The following is a 17,878-nucleotide window of genomic DNA, read 5'->3' as shown; positions in this document are numbered from 1 at the left end:
TTATGAAATGTAAATTTGTATATTTCTAATTTTTAAGATTTTGCTTTCAAAGTATTAAGTTACAAAGATACTTTTAAAAAACCAAAAGCAAGTTTTTTTCTACCACTATCTAAATAAAAATTACGACGTTATAATTAGAAAAAATCATTTCCTTTAACCGAACTGTATGACCATTCGGCTTAAAGCTCTATAGCGTGAAGGTAGAGGGTTCGATTCTCATCGTAACCCTAGATGTATCTTAGTACTTCAAAAATGCTTACTATCAAAGACATTACTACTCTTCGTAAACTTAAAAAATTTTAAATTATAACACTCAACAAGAGCTATTTCAAATTGAGGAAATTAATTTCAGAAAACGATTTTAAAAAAAAAGTTTATGATTATTACGTTCAACAAGAGCTATTTCAAATTAAGGAAATTGCTTTCGGAAAACGATTTTAAAAAAAGTTTGTAATTATAACGTTCAACAAGAGCTATTTCAAATTGAGGAAATTACTTTCAAAAAACGATTTTAAAAAAGTTTGTAATTATAACGCTCAACAAGAGCTATTTCAAATTGAGGAAATTACTTTCATAAAACGATTTTAAAAAAAAGTTTGTGATTATAACGTTCAACAAGAGCTATTTCAAATTAAGGAAATTACTTTCGGAAAACGATTTTAAAAAAGTTTGTAATTATAACGTTCAACAAGAGCTATTTCAAATTGAGGAAATTAATTTCAGAAAACGATTTTTAAAAAGTTAATTCAAAAGTTCAACAGGAGCTATTTCAAATTGAGGAAATTAATTTCAGAAAACGATTTTAAAAAAGTTAATTCTAAAGTTCAACAGGAGCTATTTCAAATTGAGCAAATTACTTTCTGCTAATGACTTTAAAAGATTAATAATTATGCATTTAACAAGAACTATTTCAAATGAAGTTAACAACGCTTAAAAATGTTATAACTATTACGTTTAATAAGAATGAGTAACTTACCCTACTACAGTGGAAGTAAGAGTCACCTCTTTAGGAATACGCCGGCAAATATGTTTCCGTTTCTCAGGGAATCTCTGAAGAAGCGGTTGAAATTCAGTTTCCATTTTATTCTAAAAAATAAATAAATTTCTAATAAATGCTCCTTTTAATTTTTATCTCATAAATTCTTTCCGGTTAGAATTCAATAAGTTTCTCAAGTCATTGTGATTTCCTCTGAATGTATGAAAGAAGAAGATAAGACGAATCCAAATGAGGAAGAAATGAAAAACCATAAGAACTAGTTACTTAATCATCGAATCACTAAGTCTTAAAATTCAACCTTGATATTTGTAACGAAATACGAATGAACGAAGGTGAGGTTTTTTTCTTGTCTTGTCTTATGTTTACAAACGACCAATACGGTGGGGTGAAACCTTTTTTTTATTTCTTTCTTTTTTTTCTTTTTTTTTTTTTTTTTTGTATATATCTTGATCAGCATTCTATTTCAAATTCAGAATGCAATGGTATTTCGAAATAAAATATTGATTTACAACAGATATATTTACTATGGCTATGACGACAAATACGATACAATAACAATATGTAACAATATCTCTGTATACACTACCCAACAATAATGGAAGAGACACTTTCAGTTTTTGACATTTTTTTAAACTTCTCAAGAAATAATTAAAGGATTATTTTGTAACTTTATAGGTGTTTAGTTCAGGCTATTTTTCAAGCTTAGCAATAAGAATTCGCAATTTAGCAAAAACAAACAAACTTTCAGAGGTATGGGAGACCAATAAAAAAATTACGAAAGAAAACGAGTATTTTTGAACACCCTATGCCAGAAATCCAATCAAAGAACATATAACTAGTAGCGATTATTTAAGTTGTTATTTTGAATAAATGCATAAAATTTCCTAAAAGTAGTGCAAATATTTATGGAGATGTAGACGTTTTTATAAAAAAAAAAAAAAAAAAAAAAAAAAAAAAATCTTTCGTTTTTGTGCTATAACTTTAAAAAAAATTCAATGAATTTAAAATTCTTGGAGCAATTTAAAGTTAATTACAAAATTATTGGTTTAAAATTATTGGTTTAAAACAAATCCTTTAAACCTGCGCAAGATATGTGTGTTTCAAGTAGTTATTTGATGCTGCCCATGCACAGAAAAAAATGTTTTTAAAAAAAAAATTCATAATTTTGTAGTGAATTGTATTTGAAAACTAATGAAAAAGTTTGATTTGAATGTCTTAAAAATTTAAAAAGTTTCAAGCAATTTTGAAAGTAGTTCTTGTATTTTTTTTAAAAGAAAGCTTGAAACGATAAGGGGTTATCAACAAATTTCACTTTGTACTATTAAACAAGATTATATTAAAAATGAGACCGGCATTGTGGGGATCATTCCCCATAAAAGTATGTTTTTTTTTTCCATAAGGAATCACCATCTCATTTTGGTTACCGTAAGATTATTGTAAGGGGCCGTTCAAAAAGTACGTACACAAAAAATGGAGAAATTTTAACCCCCTCCCCCCCTTTCGTACATTACAGTACATAAGGTCTTACTCCCCCCCTCCCCTTAGAGTACGCACATTTTATTAGTCTATCCCCCTTTTTCATAAAAATTAAAATAATTATGTTTTAAATAAAATTAAATATTTATTTAACGAGTGTGTAGGAAAAAGTCTAATTTAAATTTGGTGTATGCTTATAATGTACGTACTTTGTATAATACTTCCCCCCACCCCATCGTACAAAACCATACAAAATAGCAAATCCCCTTCCCCCTCGGGATGTACGTACTTTTTGAACGGCCCCTAAGGTATTATCATTTGTTATTAAATAAGCAACTAAAGTTATCGTTACAAGTTACAAGCTTGTTGCTTGATTTTCTGGCATATGATGATCAAAAATACTTTTTTTTTTCGTAATTTATCGCATGTCTCCCAAACCTCTGTCAGCTTTAAATCTTATTGCTAAGTATGAAAAATCGCATGAACTAAACATCTCTAAGTTTTAAAACAATCCTCTAAGTATTTCATGAGAAATTTAAATAAAAGTCAAAAACTGAAAGTGTTTTTCCATTATTGTAGGGTAGTTTATCATAACCCTTTGACGCAAAATTTTTATTTAACATATTTTAATACTTGTGCTATTACCCATTGGCAAAATGGGTTTTGTTTTGGGTTTTATGGCGTGCGCACTTTATTTGGACGTTATCACACTTTTCAACTATGCTCCAGAGTAATAGTAAACAGTGCGCATGCGTTGCCATGGCGACCGCTGCTGTTAGATAATTTTTTTAGAATTTTTTTTTTTTTCTTTTTCTTTTTACCTGCAGTCATTCTTAATGTATTTACAAAATGATAATTTAAAGTATTTTTATATTATTTTTATTATTAGCTTATAATTACTGTCTTGAAGGTGATTTTAACATAAATATGAATACTGAAGAAGGAAAAGTATTTTGTGCCGTCTTGAAACAATTACATAGGATATGAAAACCAATCCGACGACAAACATCAATTGAGACAGTTTTCGCAATTCAAGATTTGAAATGTTGTGGCGTTTATCGGAGTCAAACCAGAAAAAAAAAGCATTTGACCAATGGGTATCCAGTGATCGTAATTAAGCAATCACAATTTTTTTTATTTTGGATTAATTTAGGTCGAAATAAATAATTTAACATTTTAATAATTTATGATTATGAAATACAGCATGAAGTACCGGTATTTTTTCTGCGTTAAAGGTAAAATCTTCCAAACACGGTTCACTTCCTAACAATAATTTTTCAAATTTGCACTTATTTGTCGTTATTTAGATTTCTCAATGTACCTATAAATTAATGATAAATTTTTAAATGTGAATGAAAAAATAATTTTCCAGCTTTTTTAAAAATTTTATATTTTATAAATCCGTTAATCTAACAGTTTTTTACTAACTATTAGACTGTTTTAGAGCAACAGAAAAAATATATAGGAGACACCGGTGTTCCATCTGCGTCAAAGGGTTAAAAAGATAATTGTCTTAATTGTTTTCATTTTGCATAAATATCGCATGACATAGACTAAGAATATAAAAATATCATTGAATGTTATCAGCATAAAATTAATAAAAGCCGCAACAGAATTTCCCAAAATATGGGAGGTAGCCACAATTGGGTATATTATAGCCTACGTCACAGGTTGTGTTATTCCTACTAAATTTAACCCATGAACGGCATTTTCTGTGAGCCTAACTTCAAGCCACAAATAAACAAACGAAGTGTTAGAGCGTTTAAATAGCTGCTCGCCAGATTTTATTGCATTATAAAGAAAAGTAATTGATATTCGATTTTTGATTAATAATTGATTTATGTGGATAGTGGCATAGAATTTAGCATTGCGTCATGGTAAATGTTATTCCTACTAAGTGGAAGTAGTTGTGTTTTTTTTATATTATACCCAATTGGGTATAATATAGCCTACGTCACAGGTTGTGTTGTTCCTACTAAATTTAACCCATGAACGGCATTTTCTGCGAGCCTAACTTCAAGCCATAAATAAACAAACGAAGTGTTCGATCGTTTAAATAGCTGCTCGCCAGATTTTATTGCATTATAAAGAAAAGTTATTGAAACTAAATAAACAACAAGAACTAAAACAAATAACAACAACTACTAATAACAATAACTAAATAAACAAAAACTAAATTCCATTCGTTTAGCATTGCGTCATATGTTGTTCCTACTAAATCGAAGTAGTTGTGTTTTTTTCATATTATACCCAATTTGGGAAATATAGTATAAAGTCTAAAAATATAAAAAAATAATTGGCTAGCAAAAGCATGAATAAAAGTAAAAATATTAAAAAATAAAGGGGTAGCAAAAGCATGAATAAAATAAAATAAACACATAAAGAGATAAATAATAAAAAAAAGCAGACGATAAAATTAGAACAGCAGAGAGTTGTTGATATTTTGGAGAGTAGTTTTGGTTTTTGAATTTGAAGTTCATACTAACCCGTTTCGGGTCTTTCTATGTTTTTTTGTAAGTATATTCGTACCCGTTACGGGATTTTCTATATTTTATTGAAAGATTATTATTAACCCGATATGGGTAATTTAATGTCGTTACTGTATTTGTTTTGGTTTTAAATAAATGTATTTTTGATAAAACAAGAAACTGTTTTAATATAGCTTGATACGTTTCAATAGTCCAAATAGTTTGGTCAGGAGTGCGATCTTAAGTTCGAACTCCTTAATGTTACTTTTACTTTATGCTTACTTCACAATATCTCGAGAATTTTTTAAGCGAATTAAAAAAAATTTAGCACTTTATTATAAAATTCGCTTATCCAAAGATCATTTCATGATAAAAACAAATTTCAGTTAATATTTATTATTTTTAATTATTTTACTTAATAATAGTCGAAAAAATTTTGAACTGTAAGATATATAATTTTGACATTATTCTAAAGAATGTAATTTCACATGGCAAAATACAAAATTTGAGCGAATTCGGTTGAATAGCTTCAGAGAAAGCAAATTTTTTTTTTTAAAAAAAAGTCATTTAGCTAAAAGTCGATTTCTTTGAGAAAGTACGTTTTCGTGTCTGATTCCGTAACTTAAAATATCGTCTGCACTAATTAATTAGAATATTTGAGGTCACCTCCTCGAACCATTAAGATTGAGTCCTACAATGTGAAAATCCCATCATTAGGATCGGAAATTATCCAGAAAGGGTTTTTTTTCTTTGCGTCCCCTATATCAGTAAGATCATTAACTGTTCAATGATATTTAATGAAATGGAAACTCTCCCAGAAATCCAAATCAATGAAAAAAATTCATTAAGGAATAATATTAGGCATGTAATTATCGAACATTATTATTATTATTGGCAGTTATTATTATCATTAAATTGGCAGTTGTAAAATTATTATTATTATTATTGGCAGTTATTATTATCATTAAATTGGCAGTTGTAAAATTATTATTATTATTAATATTATTATTGAAGAGATGACGCAATGAGTTTCCGAGTATCCTATTAGAAACTTAACCATTAGTTCAGTAGTTTTTTTAGGACGCTAGAAAGCCTAGAAATAATTTGAATTTCAATCCTTTAGAAGAAAAACTAATACCTGTCCTTAAATGGGGACGCTTTCTGTAACGTATCAAGAAAAGATTTAACACCTAGCACATTAATCCAGTTGATATATAATCTTAAAAAAAGAAAAGACAGTAACCCAGAAAAAATGAAGGAGAAGAGATAAACAAGATTTCCCGTCATATGTAAAAATGTATGCGTAACACAACTCAACTCGCCTCACTCATGCGAAGAAATAAAAGTGACATTGCAGTTCATTCACGTATGATATTCGAAACGGAAGATTTTGCTCGTATCATTTAACTTCGAGTGGAGTAAAAATAAAGGAAAATATTTTTTTAGATGTCACAGTAACTTGAGAGAGTCAGTTTGAAAAAATAAGAGATAAAGTTGACTTATTTTGCAATGAAACATTTCTTGTTCCAAAGTGAGACCCTCTATTACCTGATATGATTTAATCCATTCAAGCCCACAGCCATAAAAGGTGACCTATATGTTACCGTTAACGTGTTGAAATCAGCTAATAATCACAGATTAAATTAGGTTCTAAAAGAGAATAGAGCTGTATTATCATTAAACTTAGTCAATTTAAATCTAATCATTTATCCCCAACCTTTACTTTTTAAGAAATTCCAATTGGAAGAATTATCAATGATTCAATAAGTTTCATAGTTCTTTCAAAATAGTATTTTAACAACTAGGGTGCCCTGCACCCTCCTCGTTTCGCTCATCAACCCTCACAACTTTTTATTCATTTATTTATTTATTTATTTATTTATTCAGAATGTAACATCCTAATTAAGAAAATATTCAATTCCACACATTTTAAGAATTATGAAACTAAATTTGCTCACCATTATATCACATTACAATAAATCGAATGATATATCATAAAATAACGATATTTTCTGACGATATATCGCGATAATAAAATTCTAACATCACTCAACACAAATACCAATATTTATTTTCTTATTACCCAAGTAGAAAATAACTTCACCATTGAAAAGACCGACGAATATTCTTTTAGGTGCACAGTTGGCGAAATAAAATTGGCTGCTCTTTTAAAAATATTAATGTATTCATTCAATATTATTCTATTCTTCAATATTAATGTATTCATTCAGTAGTATTCTATTCTTCAATATTAATGTATTCATTCAATATTATTCCATTCTTCAATATTAATGTATTCATTCAATATTAATCTATTCTTCAATATTAATGTATTCATTCAATATTATTCTATTCTTCAATATTAATGTATTCATTCAATATTATTCTATTCTTCAATATTAATGTATTCATTCAATATTATTATATTCTTCAATATTAATGTATTCATTCAATATTATTCTATTCTTCAATATTAATGTATTCATTCAATATTATTCTATTCTTCAATATTAATGTATTCATTCAATATTATTCTATTCTTCAATATTAATGTATTCATTCAATATTATTCTATTCTTCAATATTAATGTATTCATTCAATATTATTCTATTCTTCAATATTATTCTATTCTTCAATATTAATGTATTCATTCAATATTATTCTATTCTTCAATATTAATGTATTCAGTCAATATTTACCTATTCTTCAATATTAATGTATTCATTCAATATTATTCTTTTCTTCAATATTAATGTATAAATCATTGCGGACTGGAATGCAGAATTTCTTGCTTCGCCTCGGTCGCTCTGGACGAAAAGGTTCTTTCCATCCATTTTTCACCGTTTGCAATGTAAGTTCTTCGCAACTGATTTTAAATTGACCCAAATTTTAACAAACCATGGAAATTTTAAAAGATATTTATTTCGTTTCCATCTGCAGACCAGTGGAATTTGTGCTTGCGGTGATGCTGATGAAAATGCTGAACATATTCTCATTCACTGTAGTCTCTATGCGAGTGCCCGAATGAATTTAAAGACTGATTTGAGACGTCTTTCAATTTGTTGGCCACCTGTCTTATCAGAACTGGTCAAAAGTATTGAAAGTCTTGCGGCCTTGCGGAATTTTGTTTTTAATGTAAATTTGTAAATTTTTCTCCTTTTGTTTTTTACTTACAACTGTAAGCCTCATGCTATACTTTGTGGTGCATGAGGAGTTTTAAGTCGTTTAAATAAAATAAAAATAAAAAATATTAATGTATTCTTCAATATAAATATATTCGTGCTCTCATCGAAGCAGCAATATCTGTTTGTGTTCTTTATATATATATATTTCTTATTTTCGTTCTTCATTATGTTTTACAATAAAATGCATTCTTACTAACTTTATTACAATTATAGCTTAACCAACGCTTACATTATATCGTGCGATGCGTCTTAAAATATCAATATTTTCTTGAAAACATATCGCGATATGAAAATTCTGTAACCAAAGTATCATTATTTATTTTATCAGCATTTAAATATCAATAATACCATCCCCTACTATCTACTATTGCCCATACATCAGTACTGCTATCTCTGAGTAGCGATGCCTCGTAAGATAGAGCGTTCGCTTTCCAATGAGGTGAACCGGATTCGAATTCCAGCGATGGTTGGTTGATACGAATTCCGCGTCAGGCTTGCACTAACCACAGTGCTGACGTGAAATATTCTCAGTGGTAGATGGATCATGGGTTAGAGTCTCCTTGCCGTCAGGCTCACCATGGGAGGTTTTCGTGGTCTTTTTCTCCGTGTAACGCAAATGCGAGTTAGTTCCATCAAAATGTTCTCCAAGAAGGCAAATTTTTCCCCATACTTGATCCAGAAGTTCCCTTGTCTATTGGATTGGGTTTAAAATTACAAGGCTACGTAGTTGAATATTCGTAATCGAAAACCCAAAAATTGGGTCAACTGTTCAACGATGGTCATAAAATATAAAAATAAAAATACTTAAATACAGAACCGTGATGGCTCAGGGGATAGAGCGTTCGCCTTCGAATGAGGTGAACCGATTTCGAATCTTAACAATGGCTGGTCGATACGAATTCCGCATCCGGCTTACACCGACCACAATGCTGACGTAAAATTTCCTCAGTGGTAAACGATCATGAGTTAGAGTCCCCTTGCCGTCAGGCTAGCCGTAGAAGGTTTTTTGTTTTGGAGTTTTCCTCTACGTGTAACGCAAATGCGGGTTAGTTCTATCGAAACAAGCCCTCCACGAAGGCAAATTTCTCCCAACACTTGATCCAGGAGTTCCCTTGTCTTCTGGATTGAGTAATAAAATTACAAGGCTACGGAGTTAAACATTAGTAGTCGTAAACCCAAAAATCTGGGTCGGCTGTTCAACGACGGTTATAAAATTAAAATAAAAAATACTTAAATACAGCTTAAAAAAGGCTGAAGAATATTCTTTTAACGAACAGTCGGAACAGTAATTAAAATTTTTAAAAAAAAATCATGTTTATCTTTTAACTGGATAAAAACCAAACCGATATAATAATCGGATTATCACGTCCAAGATGTATTTTCAATAGATAATAATCTACTTTTGTTAATTACATTATAAAAATAGTTTCAGATAATATTAAGAACATTTTTAAAGCATAAAAAGCAACGATATTTAGGATTAAAAGCTATGTTTTGGTTGTTGTTAAATATAAAAAAAATTAAAATTATTTCTAAACATTTCCTCACCTTTTTCATCGTTGAGTCGACACTAAACTACAACTCTTAATATTTTTACTTCCAAATAAAAAAGTTAAAAATCGAGTAATCAATATAAACGTGATAAAATTTAACAAAAATATTTCTTATATAAGCTGTATTTTGCCTTGAGCATCGCAACAGCAATTGACAAAATAGCGCATCATTAATAATACGTTTCATAAGCTGATAGCTCAGAAAATTAGTGACATTGAAATATAATATCGAGTTATCAAATGCTTAATAAATGCCAATTTCATTTTGAGACAATTGTATATTTATTCTAAATCAGATTTATATGAATTTTAAATTCTACAAACACCGTTTCAAGGTTAAATTTGCATTGTGACCTATAAAATTTTATTAAAGTTGAAAAGGTAACGTGCATACAAATACGTTATATCTCTATTGGCACTTTTATTAAAATCTAGTGGGAATATTACACTTATTTGTATTCAAGTTAAACAATTTCCAACAACTACGAGAGTTAGAAAACTATTTCAGAAATTTGAAGTTAATTGTATTTAAAACTATCGTGCATACTTCATTTTAATATAAATCACATTTAGCTTGAAGAGGCATATTTATATGATATATATTTCATGCAAATCACATTTAAAATAAACGTAAATTTATCTAGATATTAAATTTAAAATGAATTTAACTTTACCGCTATTATATTTTTTATGTAAATCGTATTTGAAATTAAAAACCAGTTTTCATGTAATAATTCTTTTAATTAACACGTGTGTTTAAGACGTTTCCATCAAACCACATTTAAACACATTTATAAGACATTAAATGTAAATCGTATTTGTAACTATAAGGTATTTTTCATTTGTATTTAATGTAAGTCTTAATTAACAAATATTTATCCCTTTAGCAAACATTTTATTTAAAATTAGCAAATATTTTTTTATACGACGCATTTAATCGCATTTATGATTAGCATATATTCATCGTTGAGACATTAAATGTTAATTGCATTAACAACAAACGGTCATATTCTTAATGTAAATTCAATTTCAAATTAACAGGTATTTCTTATGAGACCTTTAAAGAACTTATTATTATTTAATTATTATTTAAAATTGACAAGTAATTTTATGAAATATAATATTTAAATCTTATTTAAAACTGAAATGTATTTTTTTGTGCAAAATTTAATGTAAAAAATAAACAGATGCATAAGAAATGCACATAACAATTATAAACAGAAAAAGTGCCAGTTATAAAAACAAAATGAAGTTAATAAAAAACAATTCCAAAACAGAAACACTGAATTAATAAATAAATAATTGAACAATTGGAAAAAGATCGTTCATTTAATTTGTTAAAATAATTCAAAATAAAATACTAAAACTAATATTGCAAATAACGAGAAAAAGCTACCAATTATAAAAACAGAATGAAATTAACAAAAAACAATTCAAAACGAAAATAAAAATTGAAAAAAATCCATCATTCAATATATTAAAATAATTCAAAATAAATTATTAAAATTATTTTTATAAATTTATACCACAAAATAATACATAAAAATATTAAATAATGATCGTTATATTCTCTTCTTCAATGACAATGATAAAACAGATATAACAAAAATCATTTATAATTTTTTTGAAAAATAAATAATTATTTACCGATAATGAAAGTCTTGAAAAAGCTTCCGTTGGTCTTAAAATAACTTAAAGAAGCTTAATAAAATGAAATGTATATCTAAATAGATCAAAATAAATTTCAATAATTAATTCTAAAGTACTAGTACACCACCAACAGCTTCTGTTAATGGAGCTAAGTTTTAGTGCCAATAGAAACTTGAAGTATTTTGTCAATCAGTAAGATGTCGACAATAAAACAAAACAAAAATTCTAAATTGACGGTATTAATGCACAAAAGACAATAACCGGTGCTTATTGAAAGATAAGTTACATCTTTTAGAAAGATAAGCCAAACATCTTAAGAAAAAGATCTTATCTGAAGCCCTCCAAAGTCATACAAAAACTCTCAAGATTTTTGAATCACAATTGTTTCAATTTGTTTGCTACTCTGAGCTATGTTCTAGAAATTACACAATCGTAAATACTGCTAGTAATGTGGTTTTCGAGAAGAAAATGTATTTCAAAATAAGGATTTTTATTGTTTCATTTTCGGCACTATGTTGTTTTTAAATTACCTAATACGTACCATTTTTTTTACAATTTCGAAATCTTTTTCGTCCCATGAAATTGAGAATGATATACTATTTTTTTATAACTGTTATGAATTTTGTAGTAGTTGTTTTTGACTGTAACGAAATTAGAATTAATCATTAATTTTAATGATTTTATATGAGATGAGAAAATCTAGTCGAACATGAAGTTTTATTAAAAAACTTTTAATTAATTTTCAAGAATTAAGCAATTTAATCTTTCTACAGATCAGAAAATTCTTTATGCCAAGGTGGAATGTATAGTTTAATATGTTTTGCGTTTTATTCCATTACCAGGGATGGTGAAGAAATATGTCCAACTATTAGTTGTGACGCCAGTAATGCTTAACGGTAATAGATACCTAATAACTTGAATTCCGTTAATTAGTTAAGCATGAGCCACAGTTGCTCAGGAGATAGATCATTCGCCTTCCAATGAGGTGACCCCAGCTCAAATCCCTGCTTCGGCTGGTTGATACAAATTCTGCTCCCGGCTTACATAGACTACAGTGTTGACGTAAAATATCTTCAGTGGTAGATGGACCATGAGTTAGAATGTCCTCGTCGTCGGGCTAACTGTCGGAGGTTTACGTAGTTTTCCTCTTCGTGTAACGCAAATAAGGGTTAGATCCATTAACGAGTCCTCCACGTTGGCTAGTTTATCCCAATGCTTAATCCAGGAGTTAACTTATCTTCAGGATTAGGTTCAAAATTACAAGGCTACTGATTTGAATATTGATAGTCGTAAGCTCAGTATTGGGTCGACTGTTTAATGCCGGTTATAAAATAAAATTTAAAAAAATGGTTAAGCATCGCTGGCGTCAATGATAGCTGAAGTTTTTTGACATTTTTTTTCCCTTAGCCGAAAAGCTTCGTAAAATTAATTTGATTTTTGAATTGTAAAAAATAGTCTTTCAATTATATCCACGAATTTGACTATCAAGCATTAATTACTTATGTACTCTGTGGTTTAGTAAAATAAATATTGTTACAATTTATTGCGATGATATCATACTTCAAAGCAATTGTTCTTCAAAGCAATAATACTTCAAATCAATTGAAATTAAGTGTCAAGACAAACCATTAAGAAGAATTTTTTAAATTAGCAAAAAAGATGACTTTTTCTCTTATTTAGTTTTGGAATATTAAAAAAAATGCATTATAAAATATATAGCGGATATAATCGTGTGTGCTGATGACGAAATTACATCTTTTCACTACTAGATTTCAGAATTTTAATTACTTTATAACTTTTTCTTTTTTTTACAGTTTTTCTTTTAAAAATCCTTTTTTATTTCTTTCCGCATATATATATAGATAGATAGATTGATAGATAGATAGATGTATTTAGATTTGGTGCTTTGATATATTTTCATTGAAAGTCTGAATTAATTATTCAAATAATATAAACGCAATCTAAAGCACTCTCGTGTGCAACGGAATGACATTAGATGTAGCACTTTTAATCAAATTAGGTAAGGTATCGTGTTTGCTAATATAAGAAACGTTATTTGGGAAAACGCTGGTATAAATTCAGTACATTACTAAGAGAAGTAATGAGTGGAAATAAATGCATAAACATTTAAATTTTTATTTTTTTACCCATTTGCAAAATGGGTGTTGTATTTGGGTTTGATGGCGTGCGCACCTTATTTGGACGTCATCACACTTTTCAATTGTGTTCAAGAGTAATAGTAAACAGTGCGCATGCGTCGTCATTGCATGCGTTGCTATGGCGACCGCTACTGTTTGATAATCTTTCTATGTTCTTTTCAAGATTCACTTATTCATAATTACTGTGGAGTCTCGCAGTGGACTGATCGCTAAGACACGGTTCCCATCAGATCACCGAAGTCAAGCATCACTGGCTGTGGTCAGTGTGTGGGTAGATGACCACTTGGATCAGTCTGCGTAGGGACCGAGGGTGTGCGGTATTGGTCCTCGTTAAACTGTGCTACCGTAAAGTGCTCGACTTCGCTTGCAGGTCGTCGTGCTACCGAAGCGGGGGTGCCATTCCCTCCGCAGAGGATCAAAATTGTGATGGCATGTCTTCGGATCATCCTCCGGGATGTTTCCCAGACCGTCGCCAATAGCCCATTGTGCAGCTCTAGTGCGACGTAAATGAACAACAACCGCATAATTACTGAGGTGGCGATTTTAATATAAATATGAATACTAAAGATGGAAAAGACTGTCGTGACGTCTTAAGAAACGTATATTAATTGGAATTGATGACCAATCCAGCCCATTCGATAACAAGTCAAAAATCAATTAATGCAGTGTCTGAAAATGTGGAGTTTATGTTAGACTGGCGCAGAGAGGGGAAAAAAACACATTAGACCAATGGGTAACCAGTGATTGCAATAAAGCGTTCACAATTATTTTTTTTTTATTATTATTTTTTTTAGGAAAGAGTTAACCATTATTTTACTATAAAGATTACATATATTTATGGCAATGAAAAAGAGAAGGAAAAAAAAGGACAATCAAATTTTCATTAATTTCTTTTATGATAATATTGCATGATCTGATGGTTGCGGGTTCGAATCCCGCTCAGGGCATGGATGTTTCTTTCTCTCTCTCTCTGTGTTCTATGTCCTTTCTTCTGTGTGAATGTAACCCGCCCTATGAACGGGTTTGTGGTTGTATAACGTGGGTGACGCTGCTCCACCGCCGTGGCTTAGCCATAGGTGCTCACTGGGTACGATAAGAGAGTAGCAATTCTGGCATTTCTGAGGCCAATGGGAAATAGATCCAAGTGCCCGCCATTAATCAAAAAAATAAAAAATCATTGCATGATCTTCACACTTTCTTTTTCACCACAAAATAATTTTTTTTTTTCCAAAAATGTGTTTAGATTGATGAAGTGCGCAACCAATACATATTTAAAGTGTCGTCTAATAAGGAAAACTGACTTGCACTTATCGTCATTCTGTGTATCTTATGAATATTTAAAATGCTAGCTAATTAAGAAAAGAGACCCAAATTTCGACAACTCTCCTATTTAAATTGGGCCATAATTTCCAGATACCTGCTACTTCCCTCCCTTCTGCCTATGTCTTTTGAGAATTTAGAAAACAAATCTGTCGAGAAAAAAAATTTATATTTATTCTGAGGAAGAACGTTTTGGTCCTGGTCAGATTTGATATCTTAAAATATCATCTGCTCAAGTTAATTAGCATATTTAAAGTCAATCCCTCTAATCACAATAATCACATCTTTGTACGTGATTAAGTTAATTAGCATATTTAAAGTCAAATCCCTCTAATTATTAAAATCACATCTTGGTAGGTGATTAACCCTCATGATCTTCAGTTTAAATTTATTGAGATGTTCCGTTTTTATGTTGCATATTATACGTTCTTAAAATAATAACTTCGACATTCTCTGAAATATACTAGAAAACAGGTTAGCTAAATACTACAACCATGAAAAAAAGTGATTCCCTGAGATAATTTGTCGGCTCATTATAATCATCTCAACTACAGAGCGTTATCTATATCAGGAGATAAAAAAGTTGTCGGAGTTTTTGAATAAAATCATTTATTTATTTATTTTTTAATTTTTGTGTTAAATTGGTTGGCAGAAAATAAAATCTATTTGATCACTATTATCTCGTGATTTTATGGGGGATAAAATGACGGTTTATTTGTATTAAATTTCTGTTCAGTTTTTTTTTTTTTTTTTTTTTTTTTTTTTTTTTTTTTTTTTACAATACTTTATGTGAAATTAAAACGTTGCAATAATAAAAGAAAGATAAAACTGCTGTTGCCGTGTTTGCCATGGAATCTACTTTTATAAACTTTTGCTTTAGAAAAATTAAAATTATTCTTCAAAGTTAGTTATATTTAGGGTATACCGACTAATGTATATCAGGCAATGGTATTTAACCTTAAAAAAAAACAGTGCAGGGTAAACTTGTAATGTCACTCCCATCCCTTATATAATTCTATTATTGTAAATAATAAACATTGATTATTAATAATTGCGATAATTAATAATTCCATACACTATTATCCTTAATCTTTTGTAATAGTAATACATAATAGATTTTAAAGCAAAAAATAATTTTTTTAAAAATGATGAATTAGTTTAATGGCGTTGTTGAAGAACTGTGAAGACAGTATAACAAAGTAAATAAGTATTTGCATTAAAAATTTAAAATTAGTCTTTACATTTATTTGACACAATTAATAGGTAATTAAAATGAATTTTAGCTCGCCAACCGAATTATTTAATTTTTAAGCCTTTTTATGAATAAAATTTACCAGTCATATTTTCAATCATACGCGAGTTTTTTACAAGAGCGAGAGAACGGCACCTATAACCCTGAGCCTCAAAATGTTGAAATAGTTTGACGATTAAAGCTCTAAGCTTGTTTATTAAGGCAATCATTATTTTCAATAGCTGTCTTTGAACAAATGTAAAATATAAATAAAAATGAAAAAAAACTAGCGCATGTTGAACAATGCACCTTGGCCTCAAAATAGATGCAATAGACAAACATATAGCTAAATTAAATATCAAATTCCACGAAAAAGCCACCTCTTGCTCTATAGAAAATTTCAGTTAAATATTTCTAATTGAAAATTTAACTGAAGACAAGAAAATTTAACCGAAGCAGCATAACTATTGCAGTGATGCATCATATTCCCGACATCAATAGCATATACATAACCTCATTTTCATCATATCTGCTTAGCTAAAGTTCATACTTCTACAATGTAGTCTTATCACACTACTGCACGTAATTACACAGTCACAACCTCAATGATCCACATGAATACTCCTTTACTTTATTTGCATTCCACAACCTCAACGAAGCACCACACAGACCAAGCTCAAGATGAATGGGAAAACAAGTGGCCTCAGGTGCCCAGTTATTTTATACAGTTTACAGCAGTGGTCCGCAACCCCCGGTCCGCGGACCGGTACCGGTCCGTGGATCAAATGGTACCGGTCCGCCCATTTCATTGAAACTGAATTTAAATTCCTAGGTTTATACCCCAAATTAAAAATATCTGTGTTCCATTAAAATTTTATTTATTTAAAAAAAATATGCCCCCGAAGGTAGTAACATAATTTTTTTAATGTTTTAAAAAAGAAAAAAAAAAGAAATCTTCTGCAACTATTTTCTCATTCAATTAGTTTTAATAAAAAAAAAAACAATCATCGTAACTGTAAATATCATAAATAAAAAAAGAAAACGCGACGCGACATTTGCATTGGAACTAATAAAGAACTTCGTCTTCTCTCTCGATTCTGACGCCTCACACAGCGAGAGTGCATAGTAAGGCTATAAAAGAGAAGCTGGCTCGTCTGCCATTTAGTCGCCCAAAGACCACGTGACCATGATTCCTCTCTACTGTTTTGTGTGCTTTATGTGGATTTGTTTGTTTTTTGTAAAACGAAAGTGTCTATCACTCCTCTCTCTGTTCACCGGTACTTTCTCAGGTTTAACAGTGCTTGGTGTACGTGTGTATTGTGTCTGCACAAATTTAACTCACAAGTTAGCAAACATGAATACAAAACAGACGTCCTTAGAAAGTTTCCTTGGAAAAAAGAAAAGGCTCAGTGAAGAGACCGAAGAGCCTTCAACATCAAAGAAACATGCAACTTTTAACAGACAATACCATGAGTCCTACTTGAAGTATGGTTTTGTCGGGACAGGCGATTCACACAAACCAAAACCGCTCTCAATAGTTTGCGGCGATCAACTCTCTAATGAAGCAATGAAACCTTCAAAACTGCTTCGCCACTTGAACGCCAAGCACCCTGTATTAAAAGACAAGTCCCTGGAGTATTTTGAAAGAAAAAAACGGGAACACGAAGGACAGAAAAACCACCACATCAATAAAGGAGAGTGCACTAAGAGCATCATATTTGGTGGCTAATCCGCATTGCTAAAGCTAAAACGCCATTCAATATAGGTGAAGAATTAATCTTGCCCGCCACTAAAGACATTTGCCGTGAAATACTAGGAGAAGCTGCTGTGGAAAAGAT

General features: G+C 29.9%; 1 protein-coding gene across 2 annotated transcripts in view; it reads right to left on the bottom strand.

Annotated features, from left to right (window-relative positions):
- The window catches only part of LOC107444912 (salivary peroxidase/catechol oxidase), a 68,893-nt gene extending 57,264 nt beyond the window's left edge, over window positions 1–11,629 (bottom strand). Inside the window, exons 1-2 of one of the 2 annotated variants that reach the window (XM_087168315.1) lie at window positions 11,328–11,629; window positions 977–1,086 (exon numbers count right to left, since the gene is read on the bottom strand). In XM_087168315.1, the coding sequence (XP_087024441.1) occupies window positions 977–1,080 (104 nt within the window). In that variant the 5' untranslated portion in view covers window positions 1,081–1,086; window positions 11,328–11,629. Of the gene's footprint in view, window positions 1–976; window positions 1,087–9,675; window positions 9,727–11,327 lie in introns of those variants that run through there. The other variant, XM_087168314.1, reaches the window with a different exon arrangement.
- Between the last annotated feature and the right edge of the window lie 6,249 nt (window positions 11,630–17,878).

The sequence above is a fragment of the Parasteatoda tepidariorum genome, chromosome 7 (genome assembly GCF_982258835.1).
Source record: "Parasteatoda tepidariorum strain Cologne lab strain chromosome 7, Ptep-v5.0, whole genome shotgun sequence".
Classification (NCBI taxonomy): Eukaryota; Metazoa; Arthropoda; class Arachnida; order Araneae; family Theridiidae; genus Parasteatoda; species Parasteatoda tepidariorum.
The sequence above is the reverse complement of the archived record's forward strand: the minus strand, read 5'-3'. Positions and strand labels throughout refer to the sequence as shown.